Source organism: Mobula birostris, chromosome 4 (genome assembly GCF_030028105.1).
Source record: "Mobula birostris isolate sMobBir1 chromosome 4, sMobBir1.hap1, whole genome shotgun sequence".
Lineage (NCBI taxonomy): Eukaryota > Metazoa > Chordata > Chondrichthyes > Myliobatiformes > Myliobatidae > Mobula > Mobula birostris.
This window is the reverse complement of record NC_092373.1, coordinates 166,443,511-166,463,515: the sequence shown is the minus strand read 5'-3', so window position 1 is coordinate 166,463,515 and position 20,005 is coordinate 166,443,511. Positions and strand designations below refer to the sequence as shown.

At 42.5% G+C, this 20,005-nt stretch overlaps 1 protein-coding gene across 1 annotated transcript in view; it reads left to right on the top strand.

The window, feature by feature from the left end:
• LOC140196066 (alpha-synuclein-like) overlaps positions 1 to 20,005 on the top strand; it is a 130,323-nt gene that overhangs the window by 7,033 nt on the left and 103,285 nt on the right. Inside the window, exon 3 of the mRNA XM_072254773.1 lies at positions 5,853 to 5,998. Within this exon, the coding sequence (XP_072110874.1) occupies positions 5,853 to 5,998 (146 nt within the window). The remainder of the gene's footprint in view (positions 1 to 5,852; positions 5,999 to 20,005) is intronic.

Sequence of the window (20,005 nt, the reverse complement as noted above, 5' to 3'; positions counted from 1 at the left end):
CCCTCCTGTACGCCCGGGACGTCGTCTCCACACCCCGCTGCTCACGGGAGGACTGCAGTGAGGAGGAGTCTGTGGCCCACCTCTTTGCACACTGTCAGTTCGCGGAGAGGGTGTGGAGGAGGATGGACGGGCTAGTGTCACGTTTCATCCCCAGCAGCTGCATAACAGAGGACTCTCTGATCTACAGGCTGTCCCCAGGGACGCACATGGGGACCAACATCCGGTACTGCTGGCAGATCATCAACTCGGTGAAAGACGCTCTTTAGTTGGCCCGAAACTTGATGATCTACCAGCACATGGAGATGTCCGTGGGAGAATGCTGCCGACTGGCACACTCTCGGCTGCAGGAGTACGTGCTGAGGGACGCACTGAAACTCGGTGCAGCCACCGCAAGGGCCCGGTGGGGAAGGACCACAGTATAGGTTTCTCCACCCGTGGGAGTGGGAGGGGTCGGGTGGCGGGGAGTATACCCCTCAACAATGATGTGATAAGGTGAACAACTGGAGGGTCACGTGGGTGGCCATAAGTATGGACATGTACAGACCATAATGGAAACGTATGTAAAGGATGGAAAGTTATTGAATGGTTTATTGTATATAATTTTAATTTTGAATAAAGTATATTTTGAAATTTTTAAAAAAATTAGTTTTAAGTGCTGGGTGCCGTTCTGGACAGTGAAAGGAAGAATCTGCAAGAACTTTAAAAAGCCAAAATGAAGTGTTTGTGGAATGTATGGTACTTGTAGCAATCAAAGAAGTTGCTGTTATTTCCCTTCCCCATTTGGAATAAAATAGCAGTTGAAATATTCTGGAGGTGTAAACTGTGGAGGTTGGAGCCAGCCTTCTGTATTTGTGCTACCGAAGTGTTAAACCACATTTGGAATATTGTGAGCAATTTTGGACACCATATCTAAGGAAAGATTTGCTGGCACTGGAGAAGATCCAGAGGAGATTCACAATAATAATCCAGGTGTAGGAGCGATGTGTCCCACCGTCAGGCCACCAGAGTAACATATGAGGAGCTTTTAATGTCTCTGGACTTGCACTTGATGAAGTTCAGAAAGATGAGAGGGGATTTCATTGAAGCCAACTGGATCCTGAATGGCCTGGATAGAGTTGACATACAGAGGAGATTTCCAATAGTAAGAGGGCACACCTTCAGAATAAAGGGACATCCCTTTAAAACTGAGATGTGGAGGAATTTCTTCAGCTAGTGGATGGGGAAGCTATGGAATTTGTTTCCAGGGAGGGCTGTGGAGGCCAAGTCATTGGGTGTGCTTAAGGCAGAGATTGATAGATTTTTGATTGGTAAGGGGGTTAAAGGTTACAGGAAGAAAGCAAGAGTATGGGGTGGAAAAATATCAGCTATGATTGACTAGCAGAGCAGACTCAATGGCTAAATAGCCTGATTCTTTTCCTATATTGTATGGTGTTATATGTGGCAAATGATTCAGTCTCCACTTTATTAGGTATGGTTGTACACCTGCTCATTGATGCAGATATCAAATCAGCCAATCATATGGCAGCAACTCAAAACACAAAAACAAGCAGACGCGGTCAAAAGGTTCAGTTGTTGTTCAGACCAAACATCGGAATTGGGAAGAAATGTGATCTAAGTGACTTTGACCATGGAATGATTGTGGGTGTCAGACAGGGTGGTTTGAGTATATCAGAAACAGCTGATCTCCTGGGCTTTTCACACACAACAGTCTCTGGAGTTTACAGAGAAGGCGAGAGAAACAAAAAATCATCTAGTGAGCAGCAGTTCTGTGGGTGAAAATTCCTTGTTAATGGGAGAATCAGAGGAGAGTGGCCAGAGTGGTTCAAGCTGATAGGAAGGTGACAGTAACTCAGATAACCACATGTTACAATAGTCATTTGCGGAATATTTCTGATCTCACAACATGTTGAACCTTGAATGGGCTAAAGCAGAGAAGACCATGAACATACACTCTGTGGCAAATTTGCTAGGTACAGGAGGTACCTATTAAAGTGGCCACTGAGAGTATTTGCAAGCATAAAGAGCAACCAGTCACTGTGTGAATAAAAGCAAAATCTTTCCCAGATTGTCTTGATCTGATGACCTTTTATTTAAAAGTCAGAAAACAGAGGTAATTTCATTCACCACTTTTATTACCTGTCTTTCAAACTAGTTTTAAGCCTCTCATAAAATACCTTTGAAAGGATATCTAATGTAAGATTCAAGTATATCAGAATGTTGTGGAACATGTATATGACAGCTTGTTATTTTTCAATGAGCTTGAAAATTATGAATTCCTATTAAGAATTGGTAAATGATGGAGTTATATGGCAAACAATTTTCTTGAGTGCAATAAAATTAAGCAATCCTCTTTTGGATTTCTCTCACAGAGGAGCTGGATATAGAATTGATTATAATTGTTTCAGAAATATTGCACAGATGTACTTAAAGCATATTTAAAACAAAACCCCTTCTAAGGGTTAGATCATAGAAATAGTGTAAAAGATACATTTTCACTTGGTTGATGCTTCATATCTTAAACATATAATGGATGTCAGTAGCTTCAAAATTAATACAAGATGGTGGAGATAAGGTGGCATGAAGGCAAGGACACTGAAACTAGCATCAACATGCCAGGACTATGGATCCAGGGATAGGAGGTGAAATCCTAATGCAGTAGTGGAAATATGAACTCAGTTAATAAAATAAATATTTCAATAATGATGCCCATGAATCTGTGTAATATGTGAAAACCTTGAGGAGAGTAAAATTAATGTCCTTTTCCTGCCTGGCCTATGTGTGTCTCTAGAATCATCAATGACTTCTAATTGCAGAGTAATTCAAAATGAAGAATGAATGTCAGCAGTGCCAGTGATGTCTGTGTCTCACGAACAAGTAAATAATAAAAGATAAACCATGGGCTGTATGTATGTGTTTTTATAATACCAAACATTCCACCTAAACATAAACTGACAAATTTAATGCAAATTGCAGACCTTCTTTCTTCACTGGATACATACTGAGGTTTAGCTCGGTAGTCTTCCACAGTTTTAATGAACTTAGACCATGGTCTGTAAACATAGAAACACAATTATGATCGATGAATAGCTCAATGGGAAATAGAGTCGTACACCATGGAAACAAGCCCTTTGGCCAAACTTGTCCATACCAACCATGCCATCCCACTTCTTGAGTTTGGCCCGCATCCCTCTAAATCACCCTATTCATCTACTTATCTAAATGTTTTTTAAATGCTGTTATTGTACTTGACACAACCACTTTGTCCAGTAGCTTATTCAAAATATGCTCCTTCCTCTGTGTGAAGAATTTGCCCCTTAGCTCCCTTTTAAATCTTCACTCCCTCCCTTAAACCCATGTCTCTCATTTTTATTTCCCTTTTCCTGGGGAAAAAATACTTCTTGTTTATTCCTCTCATAACTTTATACACCTCTATATTGCCACCATTCAATCTCATTTGCTCCAGGGAATAAAGACCTATCCTGCCCAACCTCTCCCTAAACCCAGGCCCTCAAGTCCTGCTAGCATCCTTGCAAATCTCCTCTGTACTCCTTCCAGTTTAATTATGACTTTCCTAGAACAGCATGACTAAACTGTGTAGAATACTCCAAGTACAGCCTCACCAATGTCTTGTAAAATTGCAGGCTTACAGCCCAAGGCCTCTCAAAAGTAAGGTATTTATTTCATCCATTGCCATAGTGGAGAGTGATAGCACAGAAACAAGTACATCAACCCACCAACCCACTTCAGCTATCAACTACTGATTTACACAAATCCCATACTAATGGATTTTTTATTCTCCGTAACTTCTCAGCAACTATACCCAGATTCTGCCACTTAACTACACACACTGGGGCCAATTTACAGTGTCCGATTAAACTACCAACCCATATATCTTTAGGACGTGGGAGAAAACTGGAGCCTCTAAGGTCAGGATTGAACCTGGCTGGGTTGTTACTATTACAAGTCATTCAACTGTGCCACCTGATTGTGAAAGTAATTTAATCTCTATATTCCTACCATTCCTTCCCATATTCAACAAACACAATATTACACTGTACAGTGGTAAGTTTTTCCCCATTTAATTAAAAATACCTCATGTATTCAGTGCCCAGGAAATAAGCTGTTGGAACCTGTTATCACTTCTGCTCCTGTAGACAACACTGTTAATATCAGTGGCAGGAAGGAAAGTTTCTAATTATCATTTAGGAATAATCATACAGATCTTTCAACAATACAATATTTTTGGTTATATTTTTATTTCAGATGAGTATGAGGTGTTTAGCCAAAGTCACCCAGTTTTATGGTCACTCAATCTACCTTTTGTCACAAGGTACAACAGCAATGTTGAGACCAACATGCTTGTGTGGATAAGATATGCATGGCAGAGATTGGACTCAATAAACTGCATTGCAGACTTCACTCATCTTGCCTAAAGGGGCCTGAATATTCATAATATCCTAACGAGCACAAGCATAATTCACACTGAGGACCTTTCAGACTGAAACAACACACCAGAACAAGGAGAGATATTCAGGATTGGTAAAAGGATAAAGTCTGAGATGGTATCTGAAAGGCAGGTCAAATATTGCAAAGTGGCCAGCGTTTTGGAAAAAGCAGTTGAAACTTCTTCTAGAACCCATTGCCTAATACCACAGTGGCTCTGTTAACCGGAGTGAAATGGAAGCAGCACCTTGTATCCAATGAGACCATATTGGCCATCAAACACACACTGACATTAATCCAACACTGTTCCTATTTTTCTATTCTCTTCACATTGCCAGCAATACCTCTAGATTTTCCCATTCACTTACACACAATGACATTAATCCAACACTATTCCCATTTTTCTGTTCTCCTCACATCACCAAGAGTTTCACCAGATTCTCTCACTCACTTACACACTAGGGGTGGTTTACAGTGCTCAATTAACCTACCGTTGTTGGGAAACTGGAACACCTGGAAGAAAGCCCTGGACTCACGAACGGTACTCATGGTCAGGAGCAAACCCAGGTTCTGGAGCTATGTAGCAGCAGCTCTACTAGGTGCACCACTATATGTCACCCTGATAACATTCTTATAAAGCTCCTCTGCACAATTTCTCATGCTGTTGCTACCCTTACTAAAATCAAGTCCACTTTGTGTCTAATATGCTGAACCATTTTTTTTGTAGAGATTACAATACATAGGTTGATAACGAAGATATATATCGGTCAAAGTCTTGAGAAACAATTGGGAAGTCACATTACAACTGTGTAAACTTTGGTCAGGTCTGTTTGCCACACTAAATGAAAACTATGGGGGCTCTGGAGAGGGTGCAGAAAAAGTTCACCAGAACGATGCGTGGTTTAGAGTGTAGAGCTATAAGAAGTTGGACGATCCTGGATTATTTTCTGTGGAGCATGAATGCTGAGGGGCAATATGGTAGAAGTATATAAAATGATGATAGGCATAAATAGGAGAGATAGTCAGTCTTTTTGCCAGAGTGGAATTATCAAATAGTAGAGGGCTTACTGTAGTTTTAAGGTGAGAAGGGGAAATTTTAAAGGAGCTGCACAAGGCAAATCATGTAGAGTTATAGGTACTATGAACACACTGTCAGCGGTATGGGTAGAACTAAGTACAATAGCAACATTTCGGAGGCATTTAGACAGACATGACCAGACAGGAAATGGAGGGATATGAATTATGTGCAGGCAGATGTGATTAGTTTGTCATCATGGTCGGTGTATACTGTATGTGGGGTGTGTCTGTGCTGTGTTGTTCTATGTTCTGTGTTCTGTTGGAAAAGCTTTCCGTAGGATGAGTGTGTGCAGTCAGTTAGAATGTTCCCTGTGGTTTGTATTTTTGGTTAGTGGCTGAGAAGACCAAGGAACAAGCATCTCTGGTTGGAGGAGCCATGGTGACTGGAATGTCCACAGTTGCTCAGAAGACAGTGGAAGGAGCTGGAAACATTGCAGCAGCCACTGGACTGGTGAAGAAGGAGCAACTAGTGAAGCAGGTTAGCTTTTCAAAATTCATTTTGCTTTTCCCCCAGGCTTTGATATTGTTCTGTGCAAGGCAGTCATTCCTTTCTGCTCTGTTGATTGCAATGTGGGTACTGTTAAATGATTTATCCTTTCCTAGCATCAGATTGCGAGTGTTTGACGTCATTACCATCTCAATTTAATCTTCTGGATCTGTGGAGACTCAAAAGTCCATAGACTGTCAAGGAATGGATACAATATATTAAAAAAATGCCTTCAACATGGAATTTAGAAATGCTGAAAATGCATTAACAGGATGGGTATCTTGAACTTGCACACATCTTCAACAATGTGGAAATGTTTCTCTCCCTGGTCTGACATTAACTGGCATGCAGTGTTGGGCTTTCAATTAATTTTGTATAACTAGGCCTTTCAGTCTGAGGAGATCTGAACACTTGTCATTAGGGAAAGTCTCACCAGCAGTGGGTTTTAGTGAATAAGCTGATGTAAGCTTTAGAGTAGGGATATTTTAGAGTCAGAGGGAGTTATAAAACAAAAGAAAAAGGGCATGTTTTCATGGTAAAATATTCAAATGTAAACACTACGATAAATTAAAAATCTGATGTGACCTAATTTGGGAGACTCACACAGAATTCAGAACTTGAAGCACACTTGCATTATTACTTAAGGCTAATTTGTGATCATTGCCTGATTTAGATTCAGGTTGGAGTGAGTCACGTGAAAATTAGTTTCTAGTTTCTCCAGTTCGATTGCCTTTGAAAGCAGAACCATAACCGTGAGATGACATTTCATATTTTTATTTTCCTATTACTCCAAGACAGGCATTTTGGCCCACTGAGTCTATGTCAGCTTTCATGGCAATGCCATCAATTCCATCCGCACCCCCCCCCATTTAGCTGCTTTTGCTCATACAGTATACACATTAACTACCCCACCCAATTTTTCTGCCTCCCATATATTACAGAGGGCTTTTTACATAAACAATTAACCTATGAAGCCGCCATGCCATCAGGATATGGTAGGATATCCGAGCACCAAGAGAAAGCCCACCCATCACAGGGAGCATGTGCAAGCTCCACAGACAACACTGGAGGTCAAGGTTGAATCCCAGGCCTCTGAGGCCATACTGACTGCTGGACATGGTTTGTTCTGTTCAGGGGCCAGTTGAGTAAAGTGCTCTCTTATTTTCTAAGGGGGGGGGAACGAGGTGAGATATGAGAATAAAAGAAAAAAAAATGAAATATGAAGGGAAACAAGCTTATAATATGAAGGATAATACCAAAAGATTGTTCAGATATATACAGAGTAAAAGAGAGGCAAGAGTGGACAATAGACCATTGGAAAATGACACCAGAGAGATAGTAAGAAATGGTGGGCAGAACAAATTAGTTTTTGCACCAGTCCTCACTGTGGAAGACACCATCTGTGTGCCAGAAATTAAAGAGAGTCAGCGGACAGAAGTCAGTGTAGTCACTATTACTAAGGAAAAGGGGCTTGGGAAATTGACAGACTAAAGGTAGACAGGTCACAGACCAGATGGACTACACCCCAGAGATCTGAAAGTGGTAGCTAAAGAAAGTGTAGTGGGATTAGTAATGATCTTTCAAGAATCACTAGATTCTAGAATGGTTTTGAGGACTGGAAAATTTTGAATATCACTCCACTCTTTAAGAATGGGTGGAGATAAAAGGCAGGAAATTATAGATGAGTTAGTCTGAATTCAGTGGTTGGGAAGATGTTGGGGTCCATTATTAAAGATGGGTTTTTGGGCTATTTGGAGTATGTGATAAAATAGGCTGAAGGGGTAATCTTACCTGACAAATCTGTTGGACTTCTTTGAGAAAGTAACAGGGAGGATAGACAAAGGAGAGTCAGTGATATTGTTTACTTGGATTTTCAGAGGCCTCTGACAAGGTGCCACACATGCTGCTGCTAAAAAAAGATAAGAACCCATGGTATTACAGGAAACATTCTAGTGTGGCTGATGGGCAGAAGTCAAAGAGTGGGAATAAAGAAGGGGGGGGGGGGGTCTTTTCTGGATGGCTGCCAGTAACTGGTGGTGTTCCACAGAGGTTGGTGTTCGCTGTATTATTTTTCACATTATGTATTAATGATCTGGATTATGAAATTGGGGGTTTTGTAGCCAAGCTCGTGTACTAATCCAGTTTGGTCGCCAGCCGCTCGACAATGATTTTCAGTCGGGCGCCAGACACTTGGAGAGATTCGGCAGGGGGCGGGCGCCTGGCGCTCAGCTGGGTGCCGTGGTTGAGTGGTCAGCGACACGGCCGACCCCCCCCCCCCCCCCACCGGACCTAGTCTAGTGAAGAGGGTGTGAGGACACCCAGCAGGACTGAAAACAACAAGACCTGACAAAGGGCAGATGAGCACCTTGTGAGCCAACAGCCATCTCCCGTGGAAGAGATTAAAGCCTCACCACGTATCTACGAATCGTATGCTATACACCTAGTTAGAAGAGACATGATGAACTTGGGTGCTGTACCATGTGCTTGGACCTGCCCAAGGCCTCCGCCTAAGGAAGGGCTGAGCTCGAAGAAGCGGCCATGGCTGGAGGCTGACACGGCCTCGAGCTCGAGTTCGGCAGGGGCAGCACCAGGCGGTGCAAAGGTGGCCAGCGACAACAAACTGGGGGAGAGGATGTACTCGGTGCTGTCACAAGATCGAAGAAGATGGAGGTGCATAACCGCCAACCCCAGATTCAGGACAGCACCCACTGACTGACTGAATGACTTGAGTACTGTACAAAGATGAGTGAAGGAGCAGGTAGTGTTGAGGAAGCAGAGAGGCTACAGAAGGACTTAAACAGATTTGGAGAATAGGCAAAAAAGTGGCAGATAGAATACAGTGTAGGGAAGCATATCATCATGCACCTTAGTAGAAGCAATATAGCCATAGTCTATTTTCTAAACAGAGAGCGAATTTCAACGTTTGGAGGTGGAATGGGACTTGTGAGTCATAGTGCAGGAATCCCCAAAGTTAACTTGCAGTTGAGTCATTGGTAAAGAAGGCAAATGCAATGCTTTATAAGACATTGGTCAGACCATATTTTGGAGCATGGTGAGCAGTTTTGGCCCCCACATCCAAGAAAGGATGTGCTGACTTTGGAAAGGGTCCAGAGCAGGTGCATGAGAAGTATCTGGGAATGAAAGGGTTAACATAGGAGGAATGTTTGATGGATCTGATGCTGTAATATCTGGAGTTTAGAAGAAAGGGGGAAAATCTCATTGAAACATACTGAACATTGAAAGGCCTAGATAGAGTGGATGTGGAGGGGGTGTTCCCAATAGTGGAAGAGTCTTGTATCAGAGGACACAGCCAAAGAATAGTAGGATGTTCCTTTAGAATAGAGATGAGAAGGAATTTCAAGCAACACAAACAAAATGCTGGAGGAACTCAGCAGGACAGGCAGCATCTATGGAATAAAATACAGTCAACATTTTGGGCCGAAACCCTTCTGCAGGACCGAGGGTCTTGGCCCAAAGAGTCGACTGTACTTTTTTCCATAGGTGCTGCCTGGCCTGCTGAGTTTCTCGAGCATTTTGTGTGTGTTGCTTGGATTTCCAGCATCTGTAGATTTTCTCTTGTTTGAGAAGCAATTTCTTTAGCTAGAGTTGTTGAATCAATGTAATTTGTTGCCATCGATGCTGTGGAAGCCAAGTCAATGGGTATATTTAAAGCAGAGGTTGCTATGTTCTTGATTAGCAAAGGCGTCAAAGGTTATAGAAAGAAGGCAGGAGAATGGGTTTGAGAGTTAAAATAAATCAACCATGACTGAATACTGGAGCTTACCTGATGGGCAGAATTGCCTAATACTGCTTCTATGTCTTGTGGTATTATGTATATATTGTAAAGTTTTTAAAATATCTTTTCAACAGAATCAGCTGCTGTGTTGCTCTGTAAAGTAATGTTGCTGAGAAACAGGAACGGTTTTAAGCTTAATGGCCCTTCAAGCCTTCTCTACTATTAAGTGGCAGATCCGTTTTTTAGCTCAACTCCACTTTCCACCTTGAATACTTAATGGCTCATTATCCCTGTTCTCTTGGTTGGCCAATTTGCAAGATGAGTCAAAATATCCCTCTGAATATCCATCTTAATTAATTGATCCCCTATGCTAAGACAATCCCACCTGCTCTAAAACTTCCACAGTAGGAAAAGACCCTTAGTGTCTCCCCATCAAGACTCACCAGAGTATGAGTTAGACAAGTGTCAAAGTATACAATGTTTGAATGGGGTGAATGGATGAACGGAATTCGCAAGGAGATGGCAGTATATATTTAAAAAAATTAGAGCACAGATTTCAAACTAAGGTTTAAATCATGAGATGTCATTCCTGACGAATAAGTAGTGACATCAAGAAGCAACAATCAATATGCCTGCCACATTGTCTTTGCATATGTAATGTCAATGAGAGATAAATATGACTCAAATTTCCCCCTCCAATCAATACCACAGTAAGTCTGTGAGGCAGGGTACCGAATACTGCAGCACTCCTTCAGAAATCAACCCTTATCTATGAGCCCAGACCCTGACAAGAGGACTATCAGTTCACCAATGCTGATGACTATCATGGAGATGTATTTAGATGTGAAGTAACTTCAACAGCTCTGCCAATGGGTTCACCAAAGCCATGCACATTGAACCGACATTAGCCAGATTTGAAATTTCCAGTACTCAGAATTCTTTAATGATTCCTGACCATGCAAGCTGGTGGAGCGTGGTGGGAGGAGGCAGGTGTTTAAAGTATAGGCTGAGATTCCAGCACCGTTCTGTTTGTCAAGGCTATTACTTATTCCCCCTGTACAGGAAGTGACAAGGTTTGGGGATGCAGTTGAGTATGATGATGTGCAATAAATTCTTAAGGAACATCCAACAATAACTAAACAAATTTAGAGAAAAAAACATCAGTACATGATGATGGCTTCTCTCCAAGTGTGATCAGATTAAAATATCCATGCACACCCTCAGGGAATGAGCTTGAAGCATAGATAGGGTATGTAACATTGCTGGTTGGGGGACACTTAAAGGAAAAAAAGAGTACCAACTATTCCAAAATAAGGAAACTTTGACCATAGTTATTGTATGTTTACTCAGCCTGATCAAGAGAAAGATTGCAGATGATAGTGAAGGTAGACTTAGTGGAAAGTTTTGAATGAATTACTTTAAGGAGATGGTGAAATGAAACAGCAACAAATCTCCATTGTGTGTTGGTATGGAGAGAAGTGCAATGGATTATATACAGCATTGTTCTGCCAGTCTTCATCGCAGTTGGCATTGCACCAGATCCAGGCAGAAGATAGTCGGTCCCACTTTTATCCCACAGGACTTGGTATGCTGTACAAGGAGCTGGCATTTCATTGGGAGTGAGGCAAGTTAAATCTGTCTGCTATTGCCCTGATTTGGGTAGTTTGCACAACAATAACATGACTGGCCATACAGATCATTTATATTTACTACTCAAACAGTACATCACACATAACGCCACCCACCCCCTCCCCCCAACCACTGAGCACATCGACATGAAACACTGACATAGGAAAGCACCATCCATCATCAGAGGTCCCCACCCACCCAGTCATGCTCTGCTCTTGCTGCTGCCATCAGGTAGAAGGTACAAGAACCTCCCCAGGTTCTAGAACAATTACTACCCCTCAACCATCAGGCTCTTAAAAAAAAGTGAGTAACTACACTCACTTGCCCCATCATTGAAATATTCCTACAACCAATAATCTCACTTTAAGGACTCTATATCTCATTGTCTCATGTTCTCATTATTTATTGCTATTTCTTTATATTTGCAATTGCAGTTTGTTGTCATCTGCATTCTGGTTGATCTTTCATTGATCCTGTAATAGTTAATGTTCTATAGATTTGCTGAGTATGCCCACAAGAAAATGAATCTCAAGTTTGTATATGGTGACATATATGTACTTTAATAATAAAATTTACTGTGAACTTTGAAAACTGTGATGCAAACTACTAGCTCATTACACCTACATTATAGTTCAGTAGGATGCAGCTTCCAGATGCGACTGGCAATTGAAATACTTTTTCCAACTCACCCCATCAATGACAGGTACGACATTAATGAGCTCAGGGTACCAGCCATTAGTGGCACCCTGTCTGCTTCAGGAAACACTCCATGTCATTCATTTGGGTGACCATATCATTCTTTCTGAAAGGTTACAATCATTGACATTTGTTTGGCTGAGGGTGGGATGAGGTTTAAAAAGAGCTTGGGGCCTTTGGGAATTTTTGACTGGCTGAATTCATAATGATCTGTTAGGCACTTGGCAAAGGCCAATTAAAAAAAGCAAGGTCAGGGCAGAGTGGCCATTGTTGGTGTGGCTCAACAGGCTTGGCCTAGGACAGATTTGGGCAAAAAAAGGCTGAGGCTGTAAGTAAGTTTCTAGTGAGGTTTTGTTTCTCTTTTTTTGTCTGTTAGTATATAGCTAGTGCAGTGAGAATGGGACCAGGGTTTGTTTTCTTCTTCGTGTGAGATGTGGGAACTCCGAGAGATCCCCAGTCCCTTTGATTACTACATCTGCATGAAATGCATCAAGTTCCAGCTGGTTAGAGACCACGTTAAGGAACTGGAGCTGCAGCTAGATGATGCGTGGCTCATAGAGGACTATGAGAAGGTGATAGATTGGACCTAAAGGGAAATAAGTTGCAGGAGACAGGGAGCTGGGTGACTGTCAGGAGAGGGAAAGTGAATAAGCAGTCAGTGCAGAGTACTGGGCACTCCCCTGTTCCTCTCAATAATAAGTATATTGCTTTGGATAATATTGAGGGGGTCCTGCAGGGGGAAGCCACAGTGACTGAGCTATGTTCTGGATTGGGTGTTGTGTAACGAAACAGATTTGATTAGGGAGCTTAAAGTAAAGCAACCCTTAAGAGACAGTGATCATAATATAAGACCGTAAGATATAGGAGCAGAAGTGGGCCATTTGGCCCATCGGGTCTGCTCCGCCATTCAATCATGGGCTGATCCAATTCTTCCGGTCATCCACACTCATCTGCTTTCACTCCATACCCTTTGATGCCCTGGCTAATCAAGAACCTATCTCTCTCCGCACTAAATACACCCAATGACTTGGCCTCCACAGCTGCTTGTGGCAACAAATTCCACAGATTTGCCACCCACTGACTAAAGTAATTTCTCCGCATCTCTGTTCTAAATGGATGTCCTTCAATCCTGAAGTCATGCCCTCCCCTACCATAGGAAATAACTTTGCATATCTAATCTGTTCAGGCCTTTTAACATTCAGAATGTTTCTATGAGATCCCCCTCCCCCCCCCACATTCTCCTGAACTCCAGGGAATACAGCCCAATAGCTGCCAGACTTTCCTCATACAGTAACCCTTTCATTCCTGGAAGCATTCTTGTGAATCTTCTCTGAACCCTCTCCAATATCAGTATATCCTTTCTAAAATAAGGAGCCCAAAACTGCACACAATATTCCAACTGTGGTCTCATGAGTGTCTTATAGAGCATCAACATCACATCCCTGCTCTTATATTCTATACCTCTAGAAACGAATGCCAGCATTGCATTCGCATTCTTCACCACTGACTCAACCTGGAGGTTAACCTTTAATGTACCCTGCACAAGGACTCCCAAGTCCCTTTGCATCTCTGCATTTTGAATTCTCTCCCCATCTAAATAATAGTCTGCCCGTTTATTTCTTCCACCAAAGTGTATGACCATACACTTTCCAACATTGTATTTCATTTGCCACTTCTTTGCCCATTTCCCTAAACTATCTAAGTCTCTCTACAGTCTCTGTTTCCTCAACATTACCTACTCCTCCACCTATCTTTGTATCATGAGCAAATTTAGCCACAAATCCATTAATCCCATAGTCCAAAACATTGATATATATTGTAAAAAGCAGTGGTCCCAACACCGACCCCTGTAGAACTCTATTGGTAATCAGCAGCCAGCCAGAACAGGATCCCTTTATTCCCACTCTCTGTTCTCTGCCAATCATCCAATGCTCCAACAATGATAGTAACTTCCCTGTAATTCCATGGGCTCTTGATAAGCAGCCTCATGTGTGGCACCTTGTCAAAGGCCTTCTAAAAATCCAAGTACACCACCTACAGCACCTCCTTTGTCTACCCTGCTTGTAATTTCCTCAAAAAATTACAGTAGGTTGGTCAAGCAGGATTTTCCTTTCAGGAAACCATGCTGGTTTTGGCCTATCTTGTCATGTGCCTCCAGGTGCTACATTATCTCATCCCTGACAATTGATTCCAACAATTTGCTGTTGTGCAGGAGAGAAGGAGGGTGAAGAGAAATGCAGTAGTCGTAGGGGATTCCATAGTCAGGGGAACAGACAGGAGATTCTGTGAGCCTGACAGAGATACCCACATGGTGTGTTGCCTCCCAGGTGCCAGGCTACGGGATGTCTCGGATCGGGTCTTGAATATTCTAAAGGGGGAGGGTGAGCAGCCAGTTGTCTTGGTACATGTTGGTACCAATGACATAGATAGGACAAAGGAGGAGGTCCTGAAGAGAGATTTCCAGGAGTTAGGAAGGAAGCTGAGAAGCAGGACCTCCAGCGTAGTAATCTCGGGATTGCTACCTGTGCCATGTGCTAGCGAGGGCAAGAATAGTCGGATCAGGCAGATGAATGCGTGGCTGAGAGACTGGTGTAGGGGGCAGGGCTTCAGATTCTTGGATAATTGGGATCTGTTCTGGGGGAAGTATGACCTGTTCAAAAAGGATGGATTACACCTGAACCCGAAGGGGACCAATGTCCTGGCGGGAAAGTTTTATAGAACTGTTAGGGAGGGTTTAAACTAATTTGGCAGGGGGATGGGAACTGGAATGATAGAGCGGAGGAAGGGGAAAACAGAAATAAATTTAAGATAGTGAGCAGTAAAGATGTCAGGAAAGACAGGCAGGTGATAGGGCAGATTTGTAGCCATTGGGATGAGTTGCAGTGCAATAAAGTTGCAGTGAAATCAAAGCAAAAAGTATCAAATACTGGTCTTAAGGTGTTATACTTAAATGCACGCAGCATAAGGAATAAGGTGGATGATCTTGTTGTACAGCTACAGATTTGCAGGTATGATATTGTGGCCATCACTGAAACCTGGCTAAAGGATGCATGTCTCTGGGAGCTGAACGTCCAAGGATACACGGTGTATCGGAAGGATAGGAAGGTAAGCAGAAGGGAGGAGGTGTGGCTTTATTGGTAAGAAATGATATTAAATCATTAGAAAGAGGTGATATAGGATCGGAAGGTGCAGAATCTTTATGGGTTGAGCTAAGAAATAGCAGGGGTAAAAGGACCCTGATGGCAGTTATTTATAGGCCTCCAAACAGCTGCAGGGATGTGGACTACAAATTCCAACTGGAAATAGAAAAGGCTTGTCAGAAGGGCAGTGTTATGATAATTGTGGGGGATTTTAATATGCGAGTAGATCGGGAAAATCAGGTCAGCACTGGATCTCAAGAGAGAGAATTTGTAGAATGTCTGCGAGATGGCTTTTTAGAACAGCTTGTTGTTGAGCCCACTAGGGGATCGGCTGTACCGGATTGGGTATTGTGTAATGAACTGGAGGTGATTAGAGAGATTGAGGTGAAGGAACCCTTAGGAGACAGTGATCATAACATGATTGAGTTCACTGCGAAATTAGAAAAAGAGAAGCCGAAATCTGATGTGTCGGTATTTCAGTGGAGTAAAGGAAATTACAGTGGCATGAGAGAGGAACTGGTCAAAGTAGACTGGAAAGGGACACTGGCGGGAAAGACAGCAGGGCAGCAGTGGCTGGAGTTTATGCGAGAAATGAGGAATGTGCAAGACAGGTATATTCCAAAAAAGAAGAAATTTTCGAGTGGAAAAAGGATGCAACTGTGGTTGACAAGAGAAGTCAAAGCCAAAGTTAAAGCAGAGGAGAGTGCATACAAGGAAGCAAAAATTAGTGGGAAGACAGACGATTGGGAAGTTTTTAAAACCTTACAAAAGGAAACCAAGAAGGTCATTAAGAGAGAAAAGATTAACTATGAAAGGAAGCTAGCAAATAATATCAAAGAGGATACTAAAAGCTTTTTTCAAGTATATAAAGAGTAAAGGACAGATGAGAGTAGATATAGGACCGATAGTAAATGATGCTGGAGAAATTGTAATGGGAGATAAGGAGATGGCAGAGGAACTGAACGAGTATTTTGCATCAGTCTTCACTGAGGAAGACATCAGCAGTATACCGGACACTCAAGGGTGGTAGGGAAGAGAAGTGTGCGCAGTCACAATTACGACAAAGAAAGTACTCAGGAAGCTGAATAGGCTAAAGTTAGATAAATCTTCTGGACCAGATGGAATGCACCCTCGTGTTCTGAAGGAAGTAGCTGTGGAGATTGCGGAGGCATTAGCGATGATCTTTCAAAAGTCGATAGATTCTGGCATGGTTCCGGAGGACTGGAAGATTGCAAATGTCACTCCGCTATTTAAGAAGGGAGCAAGGAAGCAAATAGGAAATTATAGATCTGTTAGCTTGACATCGGTGGTTGGGAAGTTGTTGGAGTCGATTGTCAAGGATGAGGTTACAGGGTACCTGGAGGCATATGACAAGATAGGCAGAACTCAGCATGGATTCCTTAATGGAAAATCCTGCCTGACAAACCTATCACAATTTTTTGAGGAATTTACCAGTAGGCTAGACAAGGGAGTTGTAGTGGATGTTGTATATTTGGATTTTCAGAAGGCCTTTGACAAGGTGCCACACATGAGGCTACTTAACAAGATAAGAGCCCATGGAATTACAGGAAAGTTACATACGTGGATAGAGAGTCGGCTGATTGGCAGGAAACAGAGAGTGGGAATAAAGGGATCCTATTCTGGTTGGCTGCCGGTTACCAGTGGTGTTCCACAGGGATCAGTGTTGGGGCTGCTTCTTTTTACATTGTACATCAACGATTTGAATTATGGAATAGTTGGCTTTGTGGCTATGTTTGCCGACGATACGAAGATAGGTGGAGGGGCCAGTAGTGCTGAGGAAACAGAGGGTCTGCAGAGAGACTTGGATAGATTGGAAGAATGAGCAGAGAAGTGGCAAATGAAGTACAATGTTGGAAAGTGTATGGTTATGCACTTTGGCAGAAAAAATAAACAGGCAGACTATTATTTAAATGGGGAAAGAATTCAAAGTTCTGAGGTGCAACGGGACTTGGGAGTCCTCGTACAGGATACCCTTAAAGTTAACCTCCAGGTTGAGTCAGTGGTGAAGAAGGCGAATGCAATGTTGGCATTCATTTCTAGAGGAATAGAGTATAGGAGCAGGGATGTGATGTTGAGGCTCTATAAGGCGCTGGCGAGACCTCACTTGGAGTACTGTGGGCAGTTTTGGTCTCCTTATTTAAGAAAGGATGTGCTGATGTTGGAGAGGGTACAGAGAAAATTCACTGGGATGATTCCGGGAATGAGAGGGTTAACATATGAGGAACATTTGTCTGCTCTTGGACTGTATTCCTTGGAGTTTAGAAGAATGAGGGGAGACCTCATAGAAACATTTCGGATGTTAAAAGGCATGGACAGAGTGGATGTGGCAAAGTTGTTTCCCATGACGGGGGAGTCTAGTACGAGAGGGCATGACTTAAGGATTGAAGGGTGCCCATTCAGAACAGAAATGCGAAGAAATTTTTTTAGTCAGAGGGTGGTGAATCTATGGAATTTGTTGCCACGGGCAGCAGTGGAGGCCAAGTCATTGGTTGCATTTAAGGCAGAGATTGATAGGTATCTGAGTAGCCAGGGCATCAAAGGTTATGGTGAGAAGGCGGGGGAGTGAGACTAAATAGGAGAATGGATCAGCTCATGATAAAATGGCGGAGCAGACTCGATGGGCCGAATGGCCTACTTCTGCTCCTTTGTCTTATGGTCTTAATTTCTCAACCACTGATGTCAGGCTAACAAGTTTATAGTTTTCTTTCTGCTGCCTCCCACCCTTCTTAAATAGCGGAGTAACATTTGCCATTTTCCACTCTTTGGGTACAATGCCAGAACCTATCGATTCTTGAAAGATCATTGTTAATGCCTCTGCAATCTTTCCAGCTACTTCCTTCAGAACCTGAATGTGCATTCCATCAGGTCCAGGAGACTTATCCACCCTCAGACCATTAAGCTTCCCGAGCACCTTCTCAGTCGTAATTTTCGCTGCACAAACCTCACTTCCCTGACACTCTTGAATGTCCGGTACACTGTGAAGACTGACACAAAATATGCATGCAGTTCCTTTGCTATCTCTGCATCTCTCATGACAATATCTCCAGTGTCATTTTCTATTGGTCCTACATCTACCCTCAACTCTCTTTTACCCTTTATATACATACAAATCTTTTTGTATCTTCTTTGATATTAGTCACCAGCTTCCTCTCATAATTCATCTCTTCCTTCCGAATGGCCTTCTTAGTTTCCTTCTGCAATTTTTTAAACTTCCCAATCCTCTATCTTCCCACTAGCTTTGGCTTCCTTGTATGCCCTCTCTTTTGCTTTTACTTGGACTCTGTCTTCACTTGTCAGCCACGGTAGTGTCCTTTTTCCATTCGAAAATTTCTTATTTGGAATATATCTGTCTTGCACTTCCCTCATTTTTTTGCAGAAACTCCAGCCATTGCTGCTCTGCTGTCCTTCCTGCTAGTGTACCTTTCCAGTCAACTTTGGCCAGTTCCTTCCTCCTGCCATTGTAATTTCCTTTATTCCGCTGAAATACCAACACATTGGAATTTAGTTTCTCCTTCTCAAATTTCAAAGTGAATGCTATCATATTGTGATCACTGTTCCCTTAGCTTTCCTTAACCTTAAGCTTCCTTACCACCTCCAGATCATTGCACAACACCCAATCTAGCACAACTGATCCCCTAGTGGGCTCAACAACAAGCTGTTATAAAAAGCCATCCTTTAGACATTCTACAAATGCTCTCTCTTGAGGTCTAGTACTGACCTGGTTCTCCCAATCCACTTTCATGTTAAAATCCCCAACGATTATCATGACATTGCCTTTCTGACACACCTTTTCTATATACTGCTGTAATTTGTAATCCACATCCCGGCTGCTGTTTGGAGGCCTGTATATAACTGCCATTCGGGTCCTCTTACTCTTGCAATTTCTGAACTTAACCAGTAGAGACTCTACACCTTCCAATCCTATGTCATCTCTTTCTGAAGATTAATATGATTTCTTATACACAGTGCCATAGTGCCTCCTCTGCCTACCAACCTATCTTTCCGAGACATGGTATGTCTTGGACATTCAGCTCCCAATAGCAGCCATCCTTTAGCCAAGTTTCAGAGATGGCCACAATATCATACTTGCCAATCTGTAGCTGAATTTCAAGATCGTCCATTTTATTTCTTATGATGTGTGCATTCACTTTCAGTATAACACTTTCAGTTCAGTATTTGTTGCTTTCTGTTTTAACTGAACCGCACCTCTGTTTCCCTGTAAATCATCCCACTGGCTGTGATTATGCTTCATCTCCTGCCTGTCCTTTCTATGATCTCTGATGAACATTATCTTTGATTTATTTCTGTTTTCCCCTTTCTCAGCCCTATCACTCCAGTTCCCATCCCCCTGCCAAATTAGTTTAAACCCTCCCTGACAGCTCTATTAAACCTGCCTGATAGGATATTGGACCCCTTTGGGTTCAGGTGTAACCCATTCTTTTTGTACAGGTCATACCTCCCAGAGAAGAGGCCCCAGTGGTCCAAGAACCTTAGAGCAAGGGGTTTAGATAGGGTGGAGTTTGTTAAGTATGTAGATAAGCCTACAAGAGGAAAAGCTGTACTTGATCTGGTATTGGGAAATGAACCTGGTCAGGTATCAGGTCTTCCAGTGGGAGAGTATTTTTGAGATAGCAATCACAATTCTATCTCCTTTACCACAGCATTGGCGAGGGATAGGAACATACAAGTTAAGGAAATACTTAATTGTAGTAAGGGGAAATATGAGGGTATCAGGCAGGAACTTGAAAGCATAAATTGGAAACAGATGTTCTCAGG